We start from the raw sequence: 22,309 nt of genomic DNA on the forward strand, positions 1-22,309 counted from the left end.
GATTCTCCCTCACAGCCCCAGAAGGAACAACCCTACTGACACCTCAGTCTTGGCCTTTTGGCCTCCAGGTTGTGAGACAACCCATGTCTGTTGTTTACGCACCCAGTGTGTGGCGCTTTGTTCCAGCTGCCCCAGCCAACTGACACACATCTGGATTGAAATCTCCATTGGAAGGGAAGGCCCGCATTTAGGTCACATTGGGGTGGTCCTGGCAGAATGAGCTCGAGGAGCTCACGGCCCTGGCCTCCATCTGTCACAGGGGCAAAGTACATCCAAGAGAGGGCATGGAACGAGGGACATTCTGGGTCAGCAGGTTCCCACCTGATGCCGTGGGTGAGGCATGAGAGGCCCCGCCATCGGGGCCACTTCCAAGGGGTGCCTCCTCAGCCCACCCCTGCAACCGAGGGTATCACGGGGGCTTTCAGGTATGCATATGTGAGCCTGGGAGGAATCCGCACACGCTTTTGACTAGTCTTCTAGGGACCTGAGCCTGAACCCCAGGCCCTCACCCTGCCCTCAGGACCTGCACTGGGGACAGAGGACAGCTCTTGTGAACAAGCCATGAAGGTCAATGTCCCAACCCCACAGCAGCCCAGATCCTGGCAGTGGGGGACTCCAGGGGAAGCTCAGAAAAGCCACAGCCCCACCTTTTCCACTTGTCAACCTTCACTGCTCATTAGATCACCTTGGGAGCTTTGAGAACTTGATACTTGGAGCCACTCACCTCCCCCAGACCAATTAAATAGACACACCAAGAATGGGCCCAAATGTTGGTACATTTTCTAAGGCTGCTCTGCAGCCAGAGGGGTGGGGGGCAGGAGGGTAAGAATCCCCACCTGAAATGTATTCCAACCACAGCTGATGCTCTTAATTTTGTAGACATAACTGTATTACCTCTCCCGGGGAAGGTGGTTTTCTTTTTTCTGTTTTTATCCTTTTAGTTGTTTCAAAATTGTTTCTGATAACAGATTTAGAAAGCCCCTTCATGAGGCTATTCCCTGGGGTGTCTGGGCTGTTTACAACAGCTCTGCCCTGTCTGAGCAAGAGCATTCACTTGCACCTACACCCCACTGGGGACCAAGGACAGAGCTGTCTGAGCACAGTCCTGGGCCTGCCCATTTAACAAACTGCAAATCAGAGATGAGGTAACCTCTCCCCGGAGCCCCTGCTTCTGGGAATTTCAGACCCACATGAGCCTGACATGAAGTGACATGTTGGCCGGAGGATATGGAGTCTCTGCGGGGTGTGTGAATGTGTGTGTGTGTGCACACCTGTGCATGCATGTGTAGTGCGCTGCATGTCGTGCACAGGGGTGTGTGCATGCACATGTGCAAGGGTGTGTTCGCCTGTGTGTGGTGGTGTGAACTTATGCATAGAAATGTGCATGTGTGTATACGTGCATGAGCTGTGCACACAGGCATGGGCGTGCATATGTGGTTGTATGCTGGGGCATACACACATGCACATGTGTGCATATATGTGGGTCCGTGTATGTAGTGAAAGAAAAGGCAGCAGGAGGTATTTGAGATCTTGATACTTTACACTAGGGCCTCACTTTCAAGACCTCCTCAGTGCAGTGACCTCCCCCTTCACTGCTCTGGCCCTATTATGAGCAATGGCAGCCTCAGCAAACACAGGCTCAGTACCAGGCCCAAGAAGTGGCCAGAGGAGGAAGTGCTCTGGGCAGGTAAGGAGTCAGGATGAAGACTGAGGCAGGAGACACCCCAGCATGGGTTGAGAAGCAGAGCAACTGAGTTAAACTCCCATCTCTTAAGGAGACTTGTCAAACACTTGCTCTCTCATGAAAGGATGATTCTCTCAGCGTGGTTGTTGGCCGTCACAAATGCATGGGAGAGGCCTTCCCTCAGGGAGCAATAAAGGAAGGAAGTTCTCATGTCTCTGGCCCCAGAAGATGCACAGCCAGGAGGGAGGAATCAAGCTGAACACCGTTTGATAAACATGAATTCATCTAATCTTTGAGGCAGGTCAAGGTGTCAGCAATGCTGATGGGATGCTCCACACTCACGGGGGACTTTGTGTGTGTGGCAGAGCCTGGGATGACGAGTCCAGACAGACTTCATGCCCAGGAGTCTTCCCACTGCATCTTGGGGTCTCTGGTAATGTAAGGGAAAAGAGCCCCTAGACCCTTGCTTGCTGCTCTGCCCTAGGCAGGTCTGGCTCACGACTACCCACAGCCCTTGACTGTGCCATCCACAAACTGCCCAAGACTTCTTTGACTTCCAAGACACTGGGTCCTTTTTCTCCTTCCTCCTCCTTACCACCACCATCATCCCCCCATTTGACTTTCCTGTAGGAAGTTTCAAGGCCAGGCAAAGATGGTTCTTTTCATCATTTGCAAACATTAGCAGTATTCTGCTCCACAGTGTTGATGCATCTATGTCTTCTGTTCAGAAGGAGCTGGGGGTGAGCAGCAATGTGTGCTGGCGGGTGGCGAGTGGGCACACACAACCCTGAAGTGGCCCGCACAATGTGAACAGCTTGGTCTGACGATAAAATGCCACCAGGGTGAGAGCCAGAGTGATTCCCTGGTTCCCTCCCAGCGCTGAGAAGCTCATCTACGGGTTCAGCACCAGCAGTCGGGGGACAGCTCCCCACCCAGGTCCTTCCCACTGCGGGGACATTCAGCCAGATTTGGGAGCGGGGGAGGTTTCTCTTCCCAGGTGGCACCACTTCCCCCAGAACCCACTGCCTGCAATCTGGGATTGTGCTTCCCAATACCGCCACAATCGTGCCGCCCCATCATTACTCCCGTCACCTTCTCCTTCTCTATACACTGTTCCTCTCTGAAGACACCTTTCAACTTTCCTAGGCCTACTGGAAAAGTTCATCAGCCTATAAGAATGACTCCAGTGGTGTGAATTGCAAGCCATGGGCATAAAAGCCTTCAAACCAGTAGGTTATTTAGTGGTCTCCCCCTACTCAATACAGCTGGTCCTAGTACTGCCCTCCGATCAAGGTCATGAGAAGCACTCCTTGATTTACTGGCAGGCTCCAAGTTGCAGGGGAAAACTGCAGGGGCTGAGTAGCTGCCCGAGACCACGCTGACCTAAGACTGTCAATGGCTTTGTCCCCATCAGCATCATCCTCTCTCCAACACTCCTGTGCTATGGAGCACCAGCATTCATGGCCAGGACAAAATGCTGATCAGAGAGAGACATCTAGAAGCAACAGACCTTCAAGATGATGGGTGGGCTCTGGACAAGAATGACATTTTAGCTTGAAAACCACCCTCAGGGAATCTCTGGGTGGCTCAGCAGTTTGGCGCCTGCCTTCGGCTCAGGGTGTGATCCTGGAGTCCCAGGATCGAGTCCCACATCAGGCTCTCTGCATGGAGCTTGCTTCTCCCTCTGCCTTTATCTCTGCCTCTCTCTCTCTCTCTCTCTCTCTCTCTCTCTGTGTGTCTTTCATGAATAAATAAATAAAATCTTAAAAAAAAAAAGAAAAAGAAAAAGAAAAGAAAACCACCCTCAGAGTAAGTTAATAGGCTGGTGAAGAAAAGTCGATTTGTAGGCAACAACTCTGGGGCCTTTCTTAGTCATGTCTTATGAAAAAGAGGAATAGAAATCCACAAAGCACAAACCCCTAACCATAAAGAAAAAGAAAAAGATCACTGGCTTTAATTACATTAAATTAAGGCTTCTGTTCCTTGGGCTCCACCAGGGAGTGGGGTGGAGAAAGAAATGACAAAGACAAGCCACAAATTAGCAGAATATTTTTAAAAAGATAAATTGCATGGGCTTTATATCCACCATATATAAAGAACATCTACAACTCAATAAAGAAAACATACACGACCGAGCAGAAAGATGGGCAGATGACATGAGTGGGCATTTCATCAAGAGGAGAGAAGGATAAGCAAATGACAGAATGCTCAGCTTCATTAGTTGTCAGGGAAATGCAAGTTAAGAACCTAACAAGGTATCATGACACCACCCGACACCCTCAATCAGGAAATCTAATACCCCTACATATGGGTGACAACCTGGCCCCTGGGAATCTCCAATGAGTGGGGCTAAATTGGTGCCATCACTCAGGAAAACAACTGGCATTACCTTACAAAGCTGAATTTTCACACAACATCAGTTCCGGCAATTGTATACTTTAGTCTATGCTGAAGAGAAACTCAGTCTACACCCAGGACTGTGACACAGGTACCCCACGTACAAGAACATCTACCATAGCATCACTCAAAACAACTTACAAAAGCAGGGAGAACATGCCCACAGTGTAAACACTGAAAAATAATTATGGACCATCCATATAATGAAATCTCAGGGATCCCTGGGTGGTGCAGCGGTTTGGCGCCTGCCTTTGGCCCAGGGCGCGATCCTGGAGACCCGGGATCGAATCCCACATCGGGCTCCCGGTGCATGGAGCCTGCTTCTCCCTCTGCCTATGTCTCTGCCTCTCTCTCTCTCTCTGTGTGACTATCATAAATTAAAAAAAAAAAAAAAAGATTAAAAAAAAAAAAAAAGAAAGAAATCTCATACAGCAATGAAATTGAACAAAAGAGAGCCCCATGGAACAACATGGATGAATCTTTGAAACATAATAGTTTGATTATGAAGAAAAAGGGTGAAGAAAAGCAAGTCTCAAGCATTACATACAGTAGATGCCATTGACACAAAGCCCAAAGCAAATAAAACTAAACCATATACTATTTATGAATAAACCTGAGTATGAAAACAAAAGAAAAAAATTCTGATGTAAAAACAAAGAAATAATAAACACAAAATCCAAGTTGCAAGTTTCCTCTAGGGGGAAGCAGAGGGATTCATGAGAGAAGGGGCACCAGGTGGACACAAGAGTCCTGGGAATATTTTTTCTTTAGATTGGATCACAGAATCATGGGAGAACACCCCATCCTAACACTTCGTAATAACATCTGTTACAGACATTATTGTGTGTATCAAATATCATAGAAGAAACGATAAATAAATGAAGGAAAACGGTCTATATTTCTATATCCCACAAATGCAGCAGTTAAACCTAATCAGACTCGCATGCAGGCATGCACACACACCCACCCACACACCCACACCCACACCCACACAATCCCACACCCTCTCGTCACCATTTCCCAAGTTCCTCCAAGAACATCAGGGGGACTCTGGAAAGGGAAGCGTCGGGGAAGGGACAGGCATCATTGGCCACCTCACCACCCTGCAGGTCTTACTAGCCCCCAGAATAGGCCCAGGAAGGAGCCCAGTTCCAGAAGAAAAACCCCAAGGGTTTTTCCTGCCACCAGGATGGCAGGCATATAAGACACCATCTACATGACACGGCTCACTTCCCCACACCAATATTTGTCAGCCACTGAGTGCAAATGCTGGGACACCTGTTGGCCCAAGATGGAGACACGGACCTTTGAACAGCACCATGCAAATATGCCTCCTTGGTGCATCCCAGACATGACCAGGTACCAATGTGGAGGAGGAGGAGGAGGAAATTAGGAATGTCACTATCCACTGTATACCACAGGAAGCCTCCCAGGGCCCTGCAGGTGGAGCAGGGGCTCCTGGGAGACAGCCTCCCCTTCCTCCCCTCCCCTCCCCCGGCACTCACCTCTGCAGCTCCTTCAGGGACACTGTGATCCGCAGGCCATGGCCCAGGACATAGAGAGTGGCCAAGATGTCTGCCCACTGCACCATCTCCCCCAGAGGCCCGCCCTTTAGCACCCTTGGGCTGAACACGTCACCAGACTCCTCCGTCAGGAAGCCGATGTGAACGAGGATCTGGGGAGGACACAGGGTCAGCGTGGAGGAGCAGTAGCACTTGCCCTGCCACCCCCAGGGAGACCCGGCCAGCAACGGTCGCTGTCTCCAGGCTGGGCCTGGGCAGGCACTTTCTGGCATCAGCAGGGGGACCAAGAGGCAGAGTGACCACACTGGGCTCTGGGGATCAAAGTGAACAAGATGGTCACGTCCCGCCTTCAAGGCGCTTACGTTCCAGATGGAAGAGGTAGACAACAGTAAACACAGACAAGAGATATATTCATGAAATGAGAGGGACTCTGAAAGAAATAAACAGGTGATGTGAAAGTCAGGTAAATATTTATTGGATGGATGGATGGATGGATGATGAATGGGTGGGTGGACAGATGGATGGATGTGAATGGAGAGATGGGTGGGTGAATAGACGGGTAGATGGACAGATGGGTAGATGGATGGGTAGGTGGACAGATGGATGGATGAACCTACAACCTCCCCCAAACAGGCTACATTATTCCCAATATTCCAGGCAAATGGCATGATTTTTCTGCCTGAATAGAACAAGACATCTACAGAACACAGAGCCCCTAAGTGGTGGAGCGGAGGGTTTGTCATTCTACCCCAAACCTGAAAAGGGCCAAGGGCCACCACATGCATCTATCCTGGACTCTGCCTCCCTTGCCCCAGCTGAAATCCAAATAAATTCCATAAAACCTTTTCAAGGGCAGACCCGGTGCCCACTTGGAGGCCTGGGGCCCTGAGCTCATTTCCTAAGCTCTCTGGGCTCAGCAACCTGAAAGCACAGAGAAGTAGTACCTGCTTCTGGTCCCTCCAGGCGCTTCCCAGCTTCCGTGCCAGCCGCTGGGCAGCCAGTGCCCACTGGGCCGTGAGCCGCTTGGTCCGTTTCTTCATGAAGATTAGAGACTCCTTTCCACTGCCCATCAGCTCCAGGAGGTGGGACAGGTTGCTCCGGAAAACTGCCTGGAGGGGGGCCCAGACATGGGTTCTCCAGCCCTCAGCCCCACAGCCGCACCACCATGGTCACCTGCTGCCTGGGGGCAGGGGCCGGCACCCTCCCTGGGAGGCTGGGGTGTACTCTAGCTTCTCCTGCCCTGTATAAGGGCCTGCCAGCCCCCACAGTCGGGGAGCCCTGCTCTCACCCACCAGCACCAACCCCCCAGCCAAGCCTGTCTCAGCCCAGCCCTGGTCATCCTTCCGTCCTGAGCCCTTTTGTGTGTGTGTGTGCGGGGGGGTAGTCAGCAATGACAGTTCCCAGGGGTCTCAGCTGCTACACGGAGGCCGGGCCCCTCTGAGTGGAGCTGGAGTAACTGGATGCCTTGAACAAATTAACTGCACTCCCTAGACCTCAGAGTTGCCATCTGTTCAGTGTGGTCGCATAAGGGACTGCTGGGAGGTTTACGTACAAATGAAGTGTCTGGAAGCCTTCCAGGAACCACAGCTATCGTTACTATTATTCTAGTCCGTTTAGGGGGTGCCTCCAGGGCCCCAGCTGGCCCCTCAGGTAGGCCAAGTTCTGCAACATCGCCAGAAGGTGGGACGGCACAGTCAGGCTGGCAGGCTGGGATGTGCCCCCCACCAGGCACAGGGGCCGGCCTCATTTTACCAGGGGCAAAGGGGTCCTCCTGCTGTCTCTTAAGGATGCCCCACCTGAGGAGGCTGGATGACCTGTCCACTAGCCCCTCATGGGCCCACCCACTTCCCAGGCCTACCTGGACTTTGGGGAGGGGCTTGGGGGCCGTCTGGGTGGCCGTCTGGTTCCTCCAGGGCAGTGGGGGACAGAACCACTCAACCTCGCTGAGGTAGATGAGGAAGGAGCACTCGGTGCCGTCCACCCCGAAAAAGGCGTAGCAGGGGTCAGAGGTCCAGCGGGCACGCATCCACTGTGGAGAGGGCCAGCCTAGGACCAGGGTGCTGGCAGCAACCCCACCCCCCCTCAGCAGGCTCTTGGCAGGCACGTCCTTGGGGACCCGAGGTCCCTCAGCATAGGGCCTCTGGGGCACACATTTAGAGATGCAGCAAGGGCCAGAAACAGAGAAGACAGAGACTGGACCTGGCCCTGTGTCCTGGTCACTGGGAACCTCAGGGAAGGCCGAGCAGGACCACCGTCCCCCAGGCCCAGAAAGAGGAGGACCCTGGGAGAAAAAGGCCAGGTCCCCACACACTCAGGGAAAGCTCCAGGGCAAACAGCGGAGACCCAGCAGCTCAGGGCCTGGCTGGTCTCCACTGGGAGCAGGTTCCATTGAGGCCAAGGTCAGGAGGAGCCTCCAAGGACAGGAGGGCTGGAGCCAGAGCGGGCTCCGCCCACAGTGATCCCCACATGTCACCGAGGAAGGGGCCTGCTGGGGCCACTGCTCTACCCTCTGAGGGGGTTCAGAACCAGTGAGGAGCTGGCTTCTATGGTGTGGACTGCATTCCCAGATGGACGGGCTCCATGCAGCCATGGGCCCCTGGAAGGGAGCCCCCAGAGGCGGAGCAGTGTGTGGGGGGGGCTATCTCAGTCCAGCTGGTTGCAAGGATGGGGAGGGATGGGGAGACAGGCCCACTCAAGAGATCTAGGCTTTGTCTGAATGTGTTGGGGCGCAGGCTGCTGGAGGGGTTATTAACCGTTTGTTTGCAGGAAATCTGTTTACTGAAAACCCTGAAACATGACCATCCGAGGTAACTTGGGTTGGTGGGCCAGGCGGACGGCCCAAGCAGAGAGGCGGTCACCCCCCTGAGGCTGGCCTCTGCCAGCGGGTACCAGGGTCAGGGGCCGGGCCGGGCAGAGGAGTTCTCACTAGCAGAGACATCCCTGCCAGGAGCAGAACCTCAGAGCTAGTCTGGGGCAGGGTCCCCAAAGAGGAGGCTGCCCCTGGGTCACTTCTACCCCCGTCCTCAGCCCCGGGCCTCACCTCCACCTTCCCTGAGCAGTCAGGGAACTTGGGGTCACTGGGTGCCTCGCACTGGTCCCGCCGGCCTTCCGACACTGCAGGGGGAGAGAAGGTCAGCTTGCTGACGACCTGGGTCTAGCGAGGAGCCCAGTGACGGGTGGGAGAGGCCTGGTCTGCAGGGGGAGGGGTTAGCTCGGGAGCACCTCTCCCTTGAGTCTTCTCACCTGAAAGGCCACCTGCCAGGGGGTCCCCAAGCCTGAGCTCCCTCCCCACCTCTGCCACTGGCCACCACCCTCCACACGGGCTTTGGAACCAGTGAGGAGCTGGCCTGAATGGCTATGACCAGGGTCTCGATAGGCAGACCTCAAGCACCTGCCCAAATGTAACTCTCTGGGGGGGCCCCCAGCCTGCTGTTCCCCACATCAAGAAAAATGGAGGGGGCCACCCGGAGATTCCAGGACTTCTCAGAGCGGGTCACGGTGGGGTGAACCCCAAGTCACCCCGCTTAGAGCCTGAGGCAGGAGCCAGGAGAGCGGCTACAGGGGGCGGGCAGGGCCACCCGCACGCCGGCCTCCCGGGGGCAGAGGGGTCCGGGCCCCCACCCTTGCTGTGCAGGAGCAGGCTGTGGCGCAGGATCTGGTCCACCTTCATGGCGATGTCCGAGACGTTCTGGGCGATGGCCTGGATCCGCTCCATGAGGCCGGCCCCGGGGGCAAACCTAGGGACAGAAGCCGGGGCGGAGTCGGTGGCCTTCGGGAGGCCCTGGTGCATGGGCAAGGGCAGCCGCCAGGCAGCGCTCCTGGCACCCGGAGGCCGCCCCAGGATGAACCGAAACGCCGAGCCGGACAGCGCTGGGCGTGGACGCGGAGGCGTGTGCACGCTCCACCCCGGCTGGGGGATTCTCGAACCATCCATGGCACACACGCAGCCGCGCAGGCCAGGCATGTTGCACGTTCATGCCCACGTGTGTGCGCCCCCCGCGCATCAAGGGGCAACGACTGCGGCTACAGCAAGCAGAGGGGTTCGTGCCAGAGCCCGGAGGGGACCTGGCCCGGGACCCCCAGGCGATGGGGGCCCTTTCCCGGGCATGGCCCGCGGCCCCGAGTCTGTTTCCCTATTTCCTCCCGGGGGGGCTACATTGTGCCCAAATAAATTCCACCCAAAGCAGCCTGGGGACTTGCCAACTATTAAGCCTCTAGTAAATTATCGTTGGGCTCCTGGGCATGAATCCTTCCCAGGATCTTAAACGCATTTACTGCCACTAACATCACAGCCCTCCACCCTCCAATACTCGCCTTGCCTTTATTTTTGGAGAATTTATTTCCTGCGGTTGATTACTACCCAACCCTCAGAGAAGTTTACGCGACACCACCCGCAGGATTTATCTCATTGCAGAGGCCTGCGCGGAGATGGACCCCCCGGCCGGGCGGGGGCTTCCTCCACACGTCGCTCGCTCTCCCCGACACGTTAATTCTGTTCCTTCGCACTTGGCACTCGGCCCTCGGGCTCTGCGCACCCTGTTTAAGCTCCATCCACCCCATTATGAGGACGGGGGCTTTACCGCCCCACAAATTGGGAATTATAGGAAGGAGGTGTCCCCTCGGGTGATCTGTCCACCTGTCCCCTCGGGCCACCCTCCCCTCCCGCCACCACTGTCACCTCCTGCAAGGAGAGGACGAGCTGTGGCCCCATCCCAGAGGGTGTGGGAGACCGGTGGGGGCAAGGCAGACGTGGGCACGGGGAGGGTGGCAGGAAGGGGCAGACGAGCCCTCGATGCACACACATGTATGTACACACACACTCAATCCCGTCAACTCTCTCAAAACCAAACTACTGGAAGGTGGCGTGCCTCTCTCGGCTCCCTGTGGCCACCGTAACGGCACCACAAATCCATCCTCTCGCAGTTCTGGAGGCCGGAAGTCCAAAATCAACATGTCAGCAGGGTGGGTTCCGTCTGGGGGCCCCGAGGGAGACTCCCTCAACTTCTGGGCGCATCACCCAGCCTCTGCGTGCTATCACTCGGCCTCCTGTGCGTGTCCAGATTCTCCCGTGCAGGGACCCGGTCACTGGACTAGCACCCCCCCCCCACCATCCAGTGTGACCCCGTCTTAATCTGATCACATCTGCCAAGGCCTATTTTCAAGTCAGATCACATTCAGAGGCACCGGGCTTCGGGCTTCAGGCGTCGACTTATCTTTCTGGAGGACACACCTGGCCTTCGGTTAGATTACAGATAAGAGGGAGGGGCTAAACGATGATGCTCCTTTTGCTCAAAGAGTCCCCAGACAGCAGAGGAGTAGGAACAGTCCTCCTCGGTCTTCAGGTGGCCGAGGAAGGCCGTGGGGAAGAGCGCGGTGGGCATCGCCCTTTACGGTGAACCAGAAAAAGAGCTGAAGATCCGCCTCTTAGGAGCTGCGTGACCCTGGGCGAGTCACTTGGCCTCTCTGTGCCTCAGGGTCATTCTCTTTAAAAACGTAGGCCTGCACGCGGAGGCCGCTGTTGCTGGCGGCGTGGTGTGGCTGACGCCAAGGCCGAAGGGGCTGGGGCCGGGCCGGTGGCTCTTCTCTACCCTCTGACCCCGAAGGAGCCTTTGTAGACACTTTCCCCCCACTCACTGTCCTCTGTGAAAAGTTCAAACCAGGGGATCCCTGGGTGGCTCAGCGGTTTAGCACCTGCCTTCAGCCCAGGGTATGATCCTGGAGTCCCAGGATCGAGTCCCACATCGGGCTCCCGGCATGGAGCCTGCTCCTCCCTCTGCCTCTCTCTCTCTCTCTCTCTCTCTCTCTCTCTCTTTCTCTGTGTGTGTGTGTGTGTGTCTCATGAATAAATAAATAAAATCTTTTAAAAAAAGAAAAGTTCAAACCAGGGACACGCTGCTGTTCTGTTTACACACTGCGGTCTGCAGGGGGCCACATGTCTAAGATCATTTCCTTCTCAAGAACCAGGAGGCTTCACCCCTGGCGGGGGGGTGACAGGTACCCGTGGAGGATGCCCCCCTTAAGCAGAAGGAGCCCAAGGACCTGACGTCTGGGTTGGGCTCCGCAGTCAGTTCCAGGGAGCCTCCTGGAGTTGCCTTCCCCGCTGACCTGCGGGGACAGGACGGACACCCCTCTGCCCGGAAGGGACGTTCAGCCGACACCAGGAGGTGGCCACCGTGTGGGAGGCCAGAAGCTCGTGGCTGCTGGGCCAGGGCTGGTGCTGAGCATGGGCGGCCGAGGAGCTCAGGGGGTGCTCCCGGGCAGGGAAGGGCCAGGTACGCCCCCCTCAACCTCTAACCAGAGACCCCAGGGCACAAACAACCCTTGTCAGGGATCGAGCAGGACCCCCGCAGGTCCTGCTGGACTTTAAAAGGGACCCCACCCCACTTCAGGCCTCCAGGAAGGTGCCTCTCCCTCAAGGCTCTGCTCCATCCACCCTTCGGGAGCCAGATTGCTCCTCCGAGCCCCCTACATGCTGGGCTGAGGTGGCAAGTGGCTGGCTTGCAACCCCCTGGAGGCCCGGGGCTCCTGCCCGGCTCAGTCAGTAGAGCACGTGACTGTTGATCTTGGGGTTGTAGGCTGGAGTCTCATGCTGCATGTAGAGATTACTTAAAAATAAAATATTTTTTTTTTTTAGATTTTATATATTTGAGAGGGAGTGAGAGACAGCACACAAGCAGGGGCAGAGGGAGAGGGAGAAGCAGGCTCCCTCTGTTGAGTAGCCTGATCCCAGGACCCCAGGATCATGACCTGAGCTAAAGGCAGATGCTTAACTGACTGAGCCACCCAGGTGCCCCCAAAATAAAATCTTTGAAAGAAAGAAAGAAAAAGGAAATAAAAGAAACCCCCAGTCGAGTCCTGCATCTTCAAGGACAGGAACGTGCTTCTGGATGGAGCCTGGCACTGCCCAGCATGGGCCACATGCCCAGAGCTCCATCCCTGAGCTGGGCTGAGTAGCCTTTCCCGCCCCCGCCCCCCCACCCCCGCCAGATTCACATCCACCAAAAACCGAAAAATGTGACCTTATTTGGAAATAGGGTCTTTCTAAGTGTAATTAGTTGAGATGAGGTCATGCTGAATGAGATGGGGCCTCAGTGCAGTCCCTGGTGTCCTCAGGAGAAGGCCACGGGAAGACGTGCTGCAGAAGGCCACCATGGGACGGCGGAGGCAGAGACCGCAAGGACCTGGGTGCGCAAAGAAGGATCCCTGGAGGCTTCAGAAGGAACAAGGCCCTGCTGATGCCTGGATTGCAGACTTCAGCCCCCAGAACTGAGAGAAGAAATAATTTTTATTGTTTTAAGCCATCCGGTTTGTGGTCATTTTTTTTTTTTTTTTATGGCAGCCCTAGGAAATTGATGTATCACTGTCTGCAGCACTGAGGGGAAATGGGTTTTAGACCGTCCCAAAAGGACAGTCTGGGTTCTCCTGGGGCCCCGTGTCAGGAACGTCTCTCCAACCCATGCTCCTCTCCCTGAAGCACAAGTGAGCCTGCAGCTACTTTGACCAGAGATGAGCAGCTGGAGACCACGCGTGACATCTCGAGCCCCGGGCAGGTGACTCCCCATGTTATTCAGAGATTGGGAAGAGCGAGGGCCTCAGAGTCAGAGGTCCTGGACTCACATCCTGACTCCACCAGACAGCTGTGTGACCTTGGGCAAGTTACCTAACCTGTCTGAACTCCGGGGGGCAGCTCCTGTAACAGCTGAAGAACCTCAACTACCTCCGAGGATGAGACACAAGGCCGAGGGTCACGTGCTCAGCATATAGTAGACACTCAGTAAATGCTCGAGACGCTTTCATGTCCCAGCCACAGCCACCACTCCATCCCCCAAAGGAAGGACCATGTGTCCGACCACAGAACAGGGCACTTCACTTTTTGGAGGACGTTCATACGATAAGCGTTTCCTGGGGAGCATCACCAGTGGGGGCTCTGAAGAGGGCAGGTGGCTTCGGTCTGATTTCCCAAGCTCAGCGTGTTCAAAACAGAATGACTCGGCGTCACTGGTGTTAAACTGGACTTAGCTTCCGTGCAGTACTTTCTATTTTCAAATAATCTATGATTAGCCCTCTCTCCCTGGGTGCTCTTTAAAAACTGACAGTGAAAATAGATGCCTCAGGAGACCGCAGACCACAGCAGGGCCGTGGCCGGGGAAGCGTGAAGAAGGGGAGGAGAGCGGGAAGTCAGGGTGCTCCCGCCGGCGGGGCGCCAGACAATCCTCCGGACAGCATCACGGTTCTTCTGAACAGCCCTTTGTACAGAGGAGGAAAGCAAGGCCCAGCAAGGCTGAGTTACTTGCTCAGGGCCACATGGCTACTATGTGGAAAAATCAGCTATCAGTTCACCTGCAAGGGGTCTGTGCCTAGGGGTGGGCGTGAGGGCAGGACTTCAGGACCAAGGCCTTGATCTAGGGAGCGACATCATGGGGGTGAACCCCTCAGTATGGTTTTATTGTGGTTTTTTTTTTTTTTAACATTTTATTTATTCATGAGACACAGAGAGAGAGAGGCAGAGACACAGGCAGAGGGAGAAGCAGGCTCCCTGTAGGGAGCCCGATGAGGGACCCGATCCTGGGACCCCGGGTCACACCCTGAGCTGAATGAAGGCAGATGCTCAACCTGCTGAGCCACCCAGGCGTCCCCCTCAGTACGGTTTTGCACCCGCACTCCCACCCCTGGCCACTGGCGAAGGCTGAAAGAGCTGTAGCAGGAGGCTTCTCCCTGTCAGCACGAATCCTAACCCCGTAGGATCTGTTACCAGGGTACAGACCTGGGGTTGTGGGTGCCAGGCAGGGGGACCTCGGGGACAGATGCCCGCAGCCTTTCCCACCTGAGCTCCCCGTCTCCCTGCTGCTGGTGCAAGTGATGGCGGGCTCTTTAATCCTCCCTACTGGTTGCTTATTTTTATTCCTTTCCTGTTTTATATTTGGTGCGTGCATTTGGTGGCCAAGCCAGAGGCGCCTGACCCGATGGCCTTGTGAGGCACGGCCTGAGTGGGAGTGGGAGACCCAGGGCCACGTCAGGGTGGGGTGGGAAGACGGCCACCCAGAGATTTGGGAGAGGCCCTGGACGGAGGCGCCTTTGCCCTTCACCCTGTAGCAGCGGGTTACTCCTGGGCCAGGCCCAGCAGCTCCCACGGCTCCCCACGGCTCCCCACGGCTCCCCACGGCATGATCAGCAAGAGGAGGGTGAGGTTCTTGGCCCCACCCTGTAGGCTGCGGCTGCCAGGTGGGGCAGGAAGGAAGGGGGCCTTCTGCATTATCAGGAAGCTCTCAGGGCCAGCGGGACTTTGGGTCAGATGGGTGCCACCATCCCTCCCAGCTGGGCAGACACTCCACGAAGCATCATGAGACCTTGTCCCTTGTCACCCCTGACAAACATGGCGTGGTCACGTGGTTGCCGCGGCTCTCAGGACCACAGGGCCACGCAGACCACGCAGGCCGAGCCCCGTCCCCTCCAGGTCTGCCGTATGGGCCAGGCCTTTCCTTGCCTGAGCCAGTTCCCTCACCCGGGAATCACAGGCCTGGGTGGGCCTTATCTCACTGGGCCGCTGGTCAAGGTCAACGTACATAATCAGCGTCCAATGGAGGAGCTGCTTTCACTATTGATCATCATTAACTATTAGCACCGCTGTTTCAGCCAGCTCCGCGAGAGTCCGCTGGAAGCCAGGGCACAGTCCTCGGGCCTGAGGGCCACCCCCCGTGGCGCTGGCTGGAGAGGCCCTGCCCTGTCTCCCAGCAAACGTGCCCGAGTGGCCCGAGCCGGCCTGAGACACCAAGTTGGCCAAGAGCCGACAGGACAGAAATGGGAAGAGGGGAAGCAATGTCCCGGGATCCGCTGGCACCTCCTGAGGCCACGACTGCTCTTGTCGCACAGGAAAAGAGCCAACAGGTGCCCCCCACACCGGGGGCTCCTAGGTGCCCTGCCCCAGTGGGCCCAGACCCATCATGTTGCCTCTCTGGGGACACCGCGGCCCTGAGAACCTGCCCGGGGTTAGGAAGTAGCACACCTCAGAGCCCTGCCAGCCCTGCCTCTTACTGCACGGAGGGGAAACTGGCCAGGAAAAGACAAAATGACATCAGTGACGTCCCCGAGGTCGCATTTGGGCTGGGGATGGGGCAAGGGACTCAGACCCTGGCCCTCTGTGCCAGGCCTTGCTCCTTCCTGCAGCGTTTGCAAAACAGTGAAGCACACCCAGAGCTTCCTGCGTTTGCAGAACAGTGAAGCACACCCAGTGAGCCACACGCGTGGCCCTGTGATTTCTGCACACCTACTAAGCACCAGGCATCCCACCAGTCATTTCCCACTTGAGAAGTGAAAGAAGGCCAAGCCAGGCCTCTGGTCAGCCCACTCCCACCCCCGGGGAGCCACTCGGAGAGGCTCTGGTATCCCTGGTATCTAAAGTTCTCCTGCCCAAGCACCCCTTATCTTGCACCCACAGACGGACCTCCAGCCCCTCCTGCCCGAGCACCAGTGGCCTCCGGGAGCCCCCTGGCAGCCTGCCTCTGCCCCCCAAAGAGGCAGCCGGTCACAGGATGCTCTGTTCCCTCTCCCACCTGGGGTCAGGGCCCCGCGGCCACTTCCCCTTGGGCCCGGCTCCAGCATCCATCCCATCAGGCCAGGCCCCCAAGAGGACCCCGAAGGCCCCAGCCCCTCCCCTCAGCCCCTGAGGCAGTCACCCACTTGGCCCTCATTCCCTGGCCCCTTGAACAAGCTCTCCCGGACGCCCGCCCGGGGAAGGAGGTTTAATTTCATGTTCCTCCCATGATTTATGAGGGTTGCATTCAATTAACAGAGTATCGATTCCGCGCAGCTGGCCGCACGCTGGCTGGGAGTTGTTATTTTATTATCAAACCAGCCGCTTTCCTTTTAAAACACGGGGAGACTCTGCACACGGGGGCCCACACGCACGCTGACCGAGACGCACGGACACGTATGGCCAGAGACGCGAGCGTCACGGACGGGGAGCTGCTCTGTGACTGTCCGTCTGTCCCCCCGTCTCTCACACACCGCATGGATGTAAGGAACCCCTGCCCAGGGCCCAGTCTCCTCCTCGGCTTTTCTGGCCCCAGTCACCCCCATCCAGAGCCCCGGATGCTGTGGGGGATCCGGACGACACTGAGGACCTGCCAACCCCTCCTCAAGCAAGAGCAGAGAGCATTTGTCTCTCTTGCACCAAGAAATATATGTGCATTTATAGCAGATAGACAGACAGACAGACGGATGGATAATCTCCCCACCACTGACAGGAGCGCAGTCAGCGTCGAGCGGTGTGTGGTTTCCACACTGGGCGAAGGGATCGGTGCCCCGTGCACACAGCAAGGCCGGGGTGTGAAAGCTGGACTGGGGGACACAGGAGCCCGAGTCCAGCTCCCACTCCTACACCCCAGGACCTGGCTTTTACCCGGAGGATTTTTAAAAAAAAACATCCCCTATGTATCTTTTATTTAAGACCCGTTGAGATCCTACCGTAGAGGTGTACCTTGCCCGTCTTACCCACAGCAAACGAGGTTGAGAACCTTTGTCTTTGTTAGGATGCTTAACCCGTTCACACTTATCCTCACGTTTGCTAGGTTCCTGCCCTGACCTTGTCACCCAGCTACCTGCGTCCCTTCCCACCCAGCCTGGCCTCCCTCCAGCCTTGGGGCCAGACAAGCGCCCCGATCTCATCCACTGGGAGGCTGTCCTGTCAGGGCCATAGGTGAGGTAAGCCTTTTACTTATTTATTCTTTACAGATTTTATTTATTTATTCGAGAGAGAGTGAGAGATCACAGAGGGAGATGAAGAGGGAGGGGGGAAGCCGACTTGCACTGAGAGAGCGGAGAGCCCGACACAGGCCTCGATCCCAGGGCCCCCCCGAGATCATGACCTGAGCCGAAGGCAGATGTTGAACTGAGCCCCCAGGTGCCCTAAGGTAACCCTTTAAAAGAAGCCCCCAAAGTTGTCTTCCCAGGTTTCGGGTCCCCTCACCTGCCCCCCACACTCACACGCAGACTCCCGAGGCTCCTCGCTCAGGCTGTAGGTGGCCGAGAATGTCTAGAAGCATTTTTGAGGTTTTTTTAAAAAAAAAACTGAAAAACCCTTCATCTCTTTACCCGCAAACAAGAATCTTGATCTGCTGCTGTTTATTGTTACTTTATTTTTATTGATTTCTGCACACTGGTAATCCAACTCTGTTCATAATTATATAACCTCCTCTTCACATTGTCACTTATCACTAAAATCCCCACATGTCCCTGTCAACCTCCTGTTTGATGGCAGCATAAGCCGCACCCAGCAGAGGCACCACGGTCTGCGTGCTGTGCCCTCGCCGGTGGACATTTAAATTGTTGCTCAAACTTTGTGGGTTTTGGTAAGATTTTATTTTAAGTCATCTCTACACCCAACACAGGGCTCGAACTCACAATCCCGAAATCAACATTTGCACACTCCACCGACTGAGCCAGCCAGGCACCACGTTGCTCCAACTTTTTGACACTATAAAAAAGGTATTGGGACGCCTGGGTGGCTCAGTGGTTGCGCGTCTGCCTGTGGCTCAGGGCGTGATCCCGGGGTCCTGGGATCAAGTCCCACTTCGGGCTCCCTGCATGGAGCCTGCTTCTCCCTCTGCCTGTGTCTCTGCCTTTTTCTCTGTGTCTCTCATGAATAAATAAATAAAATCTTTTGAAAATTGAAATAATTTCAATTTCAATTTCAATAATTTCTCCTGAGGCAGATTCCTAGCATGAAACGACCAGGTCGTTACAGGCCACAAGGCGGTGACCGGGCATTCCCAGGCGGGCCAACTCCTCAGGGTCCAGAACGGGAACTCGTCCAGGGCGGGGGTGGCCAGGACACACCTGGCTTCTGTCTCCCTGTCCTGTCGCACACAGTCCACACGCCTAAGTCCCCAGATTCACACGTAACAGAGCACCAAGGGCGCCCACAGCACTCCCGCCTTTCCTTCCTTCCTCCAGCAAGTACTTATTGAACCCTGGGATCCAGAAATGAAATCCAAAATCTCTGCCCTCACAGAGCATACGTTCCAGCTTGGGAGACAGTGAACAAGCAAATCATGAAAATACATAGGGTGAGGTGGAATCTGGGAGACTGGGTACAATTTGAAATAGGTCCCCAGGGAAGGACTCATTGGTGACATCTGAGTAAAAACTGGAGGAGGGGGAGGGAGAAAATGAATTCTTTCACCTGGCCAGATCTGAGGAAAGAGCATTCCAGGCAGAGGGCATGGCCTGTGCAAAGGCCCTGTGGCCAGGGGGAGACCACTGTGCGACAGGAATAGAGAGGAGGCTGGTGGGCTGAAGCTCAGGGAGCAAGTGGGAAGATAGCAGGGCTGGGCACATGGGGGTCACAGGCCACCGGTGAGTGACTGGGAGCCTGGGGGAGGTGGGGAACAGAGGCGGCTCTTGACCAAATAAGTATTTTAAAATAATCTCTCTTTAAAATAAACAGTCGGAGGAGGGCAAGGGCGGTGGGCAAGGGGGAGAGCTAGGATTCTGGGCACACTCGGAGGGTGGGGACAGATTGCCGATGGGCTGGATACAAGTGAGAGACAGAAGGGTCAAGGCTGAGTCCCAGGCCCGAGTCTGCCCCTCACTGCAGGGCTCACCCGCAGTGGGCTCCTGGCGCTTCCAACCCAGCCCTGCGGTCCTGACTCTCCACTGTGCGCACGGCTGGGGGCCAGTTGCCCCCCCACCCCCAGCAGGGCCACTCTGAGAACAGGGCTCCAATTTTGGTCCCCCTGTGCCCGCTCCACCCATTCTAGAAACCCCGGCCCGGACGCCACACACGGTACAGGTCCAGCAGATACGGCCTCGTATTTGACTCGAATGAAAACAGCCCAGAATGTTGGTCGTCTTTGCTGCGGCAGAGAAGCCTTCTGGGAAATTCAGAGATCATTACTGTTTGGCTTTAGGATACATAATATGATGCCATTTGCAGCAAATCTGCAAATAACCCCTAATTAGGTTTTCCTAGGCTAAAAAAGCAAATTTGCTTTCCCTGAGGACACGGGTGGGAGGCAACAGTCCAGAAGCTTCCAGCAGGGCAGGAGTACAGTGGGGGGCTGTTCAGGCCACAGATCATTTCGAAGTGAGATGAACAGAGTTTGCTGGAGACACAGCAGCATGCACGTCCGCAGGACTCCCACCTGTCTGGCCCAGGTGGGTCGGTTCAGGGGGTTAAGGTGGGGCAGGGGCTGCAGTGTTTGTGCAGAGGGGAGACGTGAGCAAGCAGCCCACCCCCCCCCACCCCCGCATGTCCTGGACACACCCACCATTTCTGTCCCCTGAAACCAGAAGCAACAATGTCCCTGAAATTTATGGCTCTGCCTATGGGGTTTGATGGGCTCTGCTGGTCTTGATGGATTGTTGCTATTTCCCGGGATGGAACTAGGAGGTGGCATGGACTACTCCCCCCCAGGAGGAGAGGAAGGGCAGGGCAGGGGAGGGAGGGAGAAGCCAGGACTGGAGGAAACCAGAGAGGTGTTGAAGGAGCTGACAGTGGCTCCCCCACCCAGTCCCGCCCCCAAAAGGCAGGCGACCTGACCCTCACCCTGGCGCCCACGGCAGGCTGCTCAGCGGAGGGAGGGCCAGGCCGGTCCTCTGCCCTCACCCTGGTGCACAGCTCCATGGACAGAGGCTGGGTCTGCAGCCCAGAGGGGAGGCAGCACACCTGGGGGCAGGCAGAAGAGGGGAAAGGATGACATGGGAGTGGGGCTGGATTAGAGAAGATGCACTCCACGCACACAGAGCAGAAAAGGATCTCATGCCCCAGCGGGAACTCACCTTAACCTCCCTCTCCCCATTTTTGCCACCAGCTCCCCTGTTTCCCTTTTCCACACAGCAGTTGGAACTCTTTAAAAAAAAAAAAAGCCAGATCCTATCCCCCCTGGGGTTGTGAGCTCTCTGACAAACTCCCACACGTCTCAGAAGAATGTCCCAAATACCACAAAGCTCCATGCCACCTGCCCTGTTGGCCTCTCCTGTCCCTCACATGCTTTGCCATGTCGGCTTTCTCATTGGTTCCTTTCTTCCAACATACCAAGCTTATTCCTACCCCAGGGCCTTTGTACTTGTTGCTCTCTCTGCTTCAAATTCTCTACTCCTGGCTCCTTCCCACTATTCAGAATTAAGCTTAACTATCACCAACTCAGTAGAGGCTTCCTAGACCACCCTGAGTAAATAGATCCTTCCTCGGCACCCACCCCTAACCCTTCAGAGCATGCATCAGTATCCGACGTAGTCTCACTTATTTCTGTTTCTTGGTTGCTACCCGTCTCCTCCCATAGGAGTGAGGACAAGGGCTCAACACTGGGGCCCCAGCACCAGCAGCAGTGCCAGGCACTCAGTAGGTCCAAAACATGCTTCATGAGTGGATCCGTTACGTTTGCTCTGTCAGATACTGATCCCGGGTTGGCGAGAGGGCATCCAACTGGGCACCCAGCACACGGCCACGCAGCCCACTCAGGAGCCAAGCACTGTGGCAGGCTCCTTGCACTACCATCACGTGTAATCCCAGACTCCAGGACTGTCATTTTACTGCCTACGTTTTCCAAACCAAAAAAACAAAAACAAAAACATCAAGACAGAGATCTGATGAAGGATACTCTTCCCCTGAGCTGTGAGTTAATTGATATGAAAAGTCTTGCAAAGGAATAAAAACTAACCCGCACGCAGCCCCATGTTTAATGAATGGCTACCAAGTGCGCAGTGGTGAGAAACGTGGGCTCTGAGGGGCGCCTGGGGGGCTCAGTCAGCGAAGCATCTGCCTTCAGCTCAGGTCCTGATCCTGGGATCCTGGGATCGGGCCCTGCATCGGGCTCCCTGCTCAACGGGGAGTCTGCTTCTCCCTCTCTCTCTCATGTGCTCTCTCTCAAATAAATAAGTAAAAAATCTTAAAAAGAAGAGAAGAAGAAGAAAAAGAAGGAGAAAGAAGAAAAGAAAGAAAGAAGAAAGAAAGAAAGAAAGAAAGAAAGAAAGAAAGAAAGAAAGAAAAAGAAAAGCGTGGGCTCCGGCGTTCACTGGCCAAGGCCCAGAGCCAGGCCAGCTCCCGAACAGCTGCGTACCTCGGGGTGACTTCCTGATTTTCTCTGTGCCTCGGTGTCCTCCTCAATGTGACGGAGATTGAAGCACCCATAAGGTGGGGCTGACCCCACCACTGAGGGGACGCGGTAAGGACGATGCCGGGCACCCGGTGAGCTGTCCATAAATGCCACTGAATATGCAGCAGGCACGCCGACACCAGATGACCCGACTGGGCATCCAGGACATTCGATCAGCAAGGCCAGTGTGAGGCGGGCGCCGTGGCCAGCAGCCCAGCCTAGGCGGGCTACGGGGCAAAGGACCCCACGGCGGTCCAAAGGAGGGGTCCATCACACACACCCCTTCCTGCAGCCGCCGGGGCGCCCCCATAACCAGGACTGACCGCCTGCACTCTGACTTTGACTCTGCCAAACTCCAAACAGGAAATGCCTGGAGCCTTGGCTTTTACATTTCACGTATTGGCTGAGCTACCGCTTTCCTACAAATTGTCTAGAAGTGTGGATCGCAACTATAGTTTTCAGCAGCAGGACGCTTTCAGCAAATCACACTGGCCAAGATATACAGCTTTTCCGAAGTTGTGTCAAGTGTGGGTTTCAAACTTAGTTTTTAGCAGTTAGAACAGCATCGAGCAAGTCCACCTCACAAAGAACCTCAGTGTTGAAAAGAGATC

General features: G+C 55.6%; 1 protein-coding gene across 1 annotated transcript in view; it reads right to left on the reverse strand.

Moving 5' to 3' along the window:
* MGAT5B (alpha-1,6-mannosylglycoprotein 6-beta-N-acetylglucosaminyltransferase B) overlaps window positions 1-22,309 on the reverse strand; it is a 71,096-nt gene that overhangs the window by 35,448 nt on the left and 13,339 nt on the right. Inside the window, exons 4-8 of the mRNA XM_025999844.2 lie at window positions 9,226-9,341; window positions 8,645-8,718; window positions 7,463-7,633; window positions 6,549-6,713; window positions 5,587-5,756 (exon numbers count right to left, since the gene is read on the reverse strand). Coding sequence (XP_025855629.1) covers window positions 5,587-5,756; window positions 6,549-6,713; window positions 7,463-7,633; window positions 8,645-8,718; window positions 9,226-9,341 — 696 coding nt within the window. The remainder of the gene's footprint in view (window positions 1-5,586; window positions 5,757-6,548; window positions 6,714-7,462; window positions 7,634-8,644; window positions 8,719-9,225; window positions 9,342-22,309) is intronic.

This window comes from Vulpes vulpes, chromosome 2 (genome assembly GCF_048418805.1).
Source record: "Vulpes vulpes isolate BD-2025 chromosome 2, VulVul3, whole genome shotgun sequence".
In the NCBI taxonomy this organism is placed as follows: Eukaryota; Metazoa; Chordata; class Mammalia; order Carnivora; family Canidae; genus Vulpes; species Vulpes vulpes.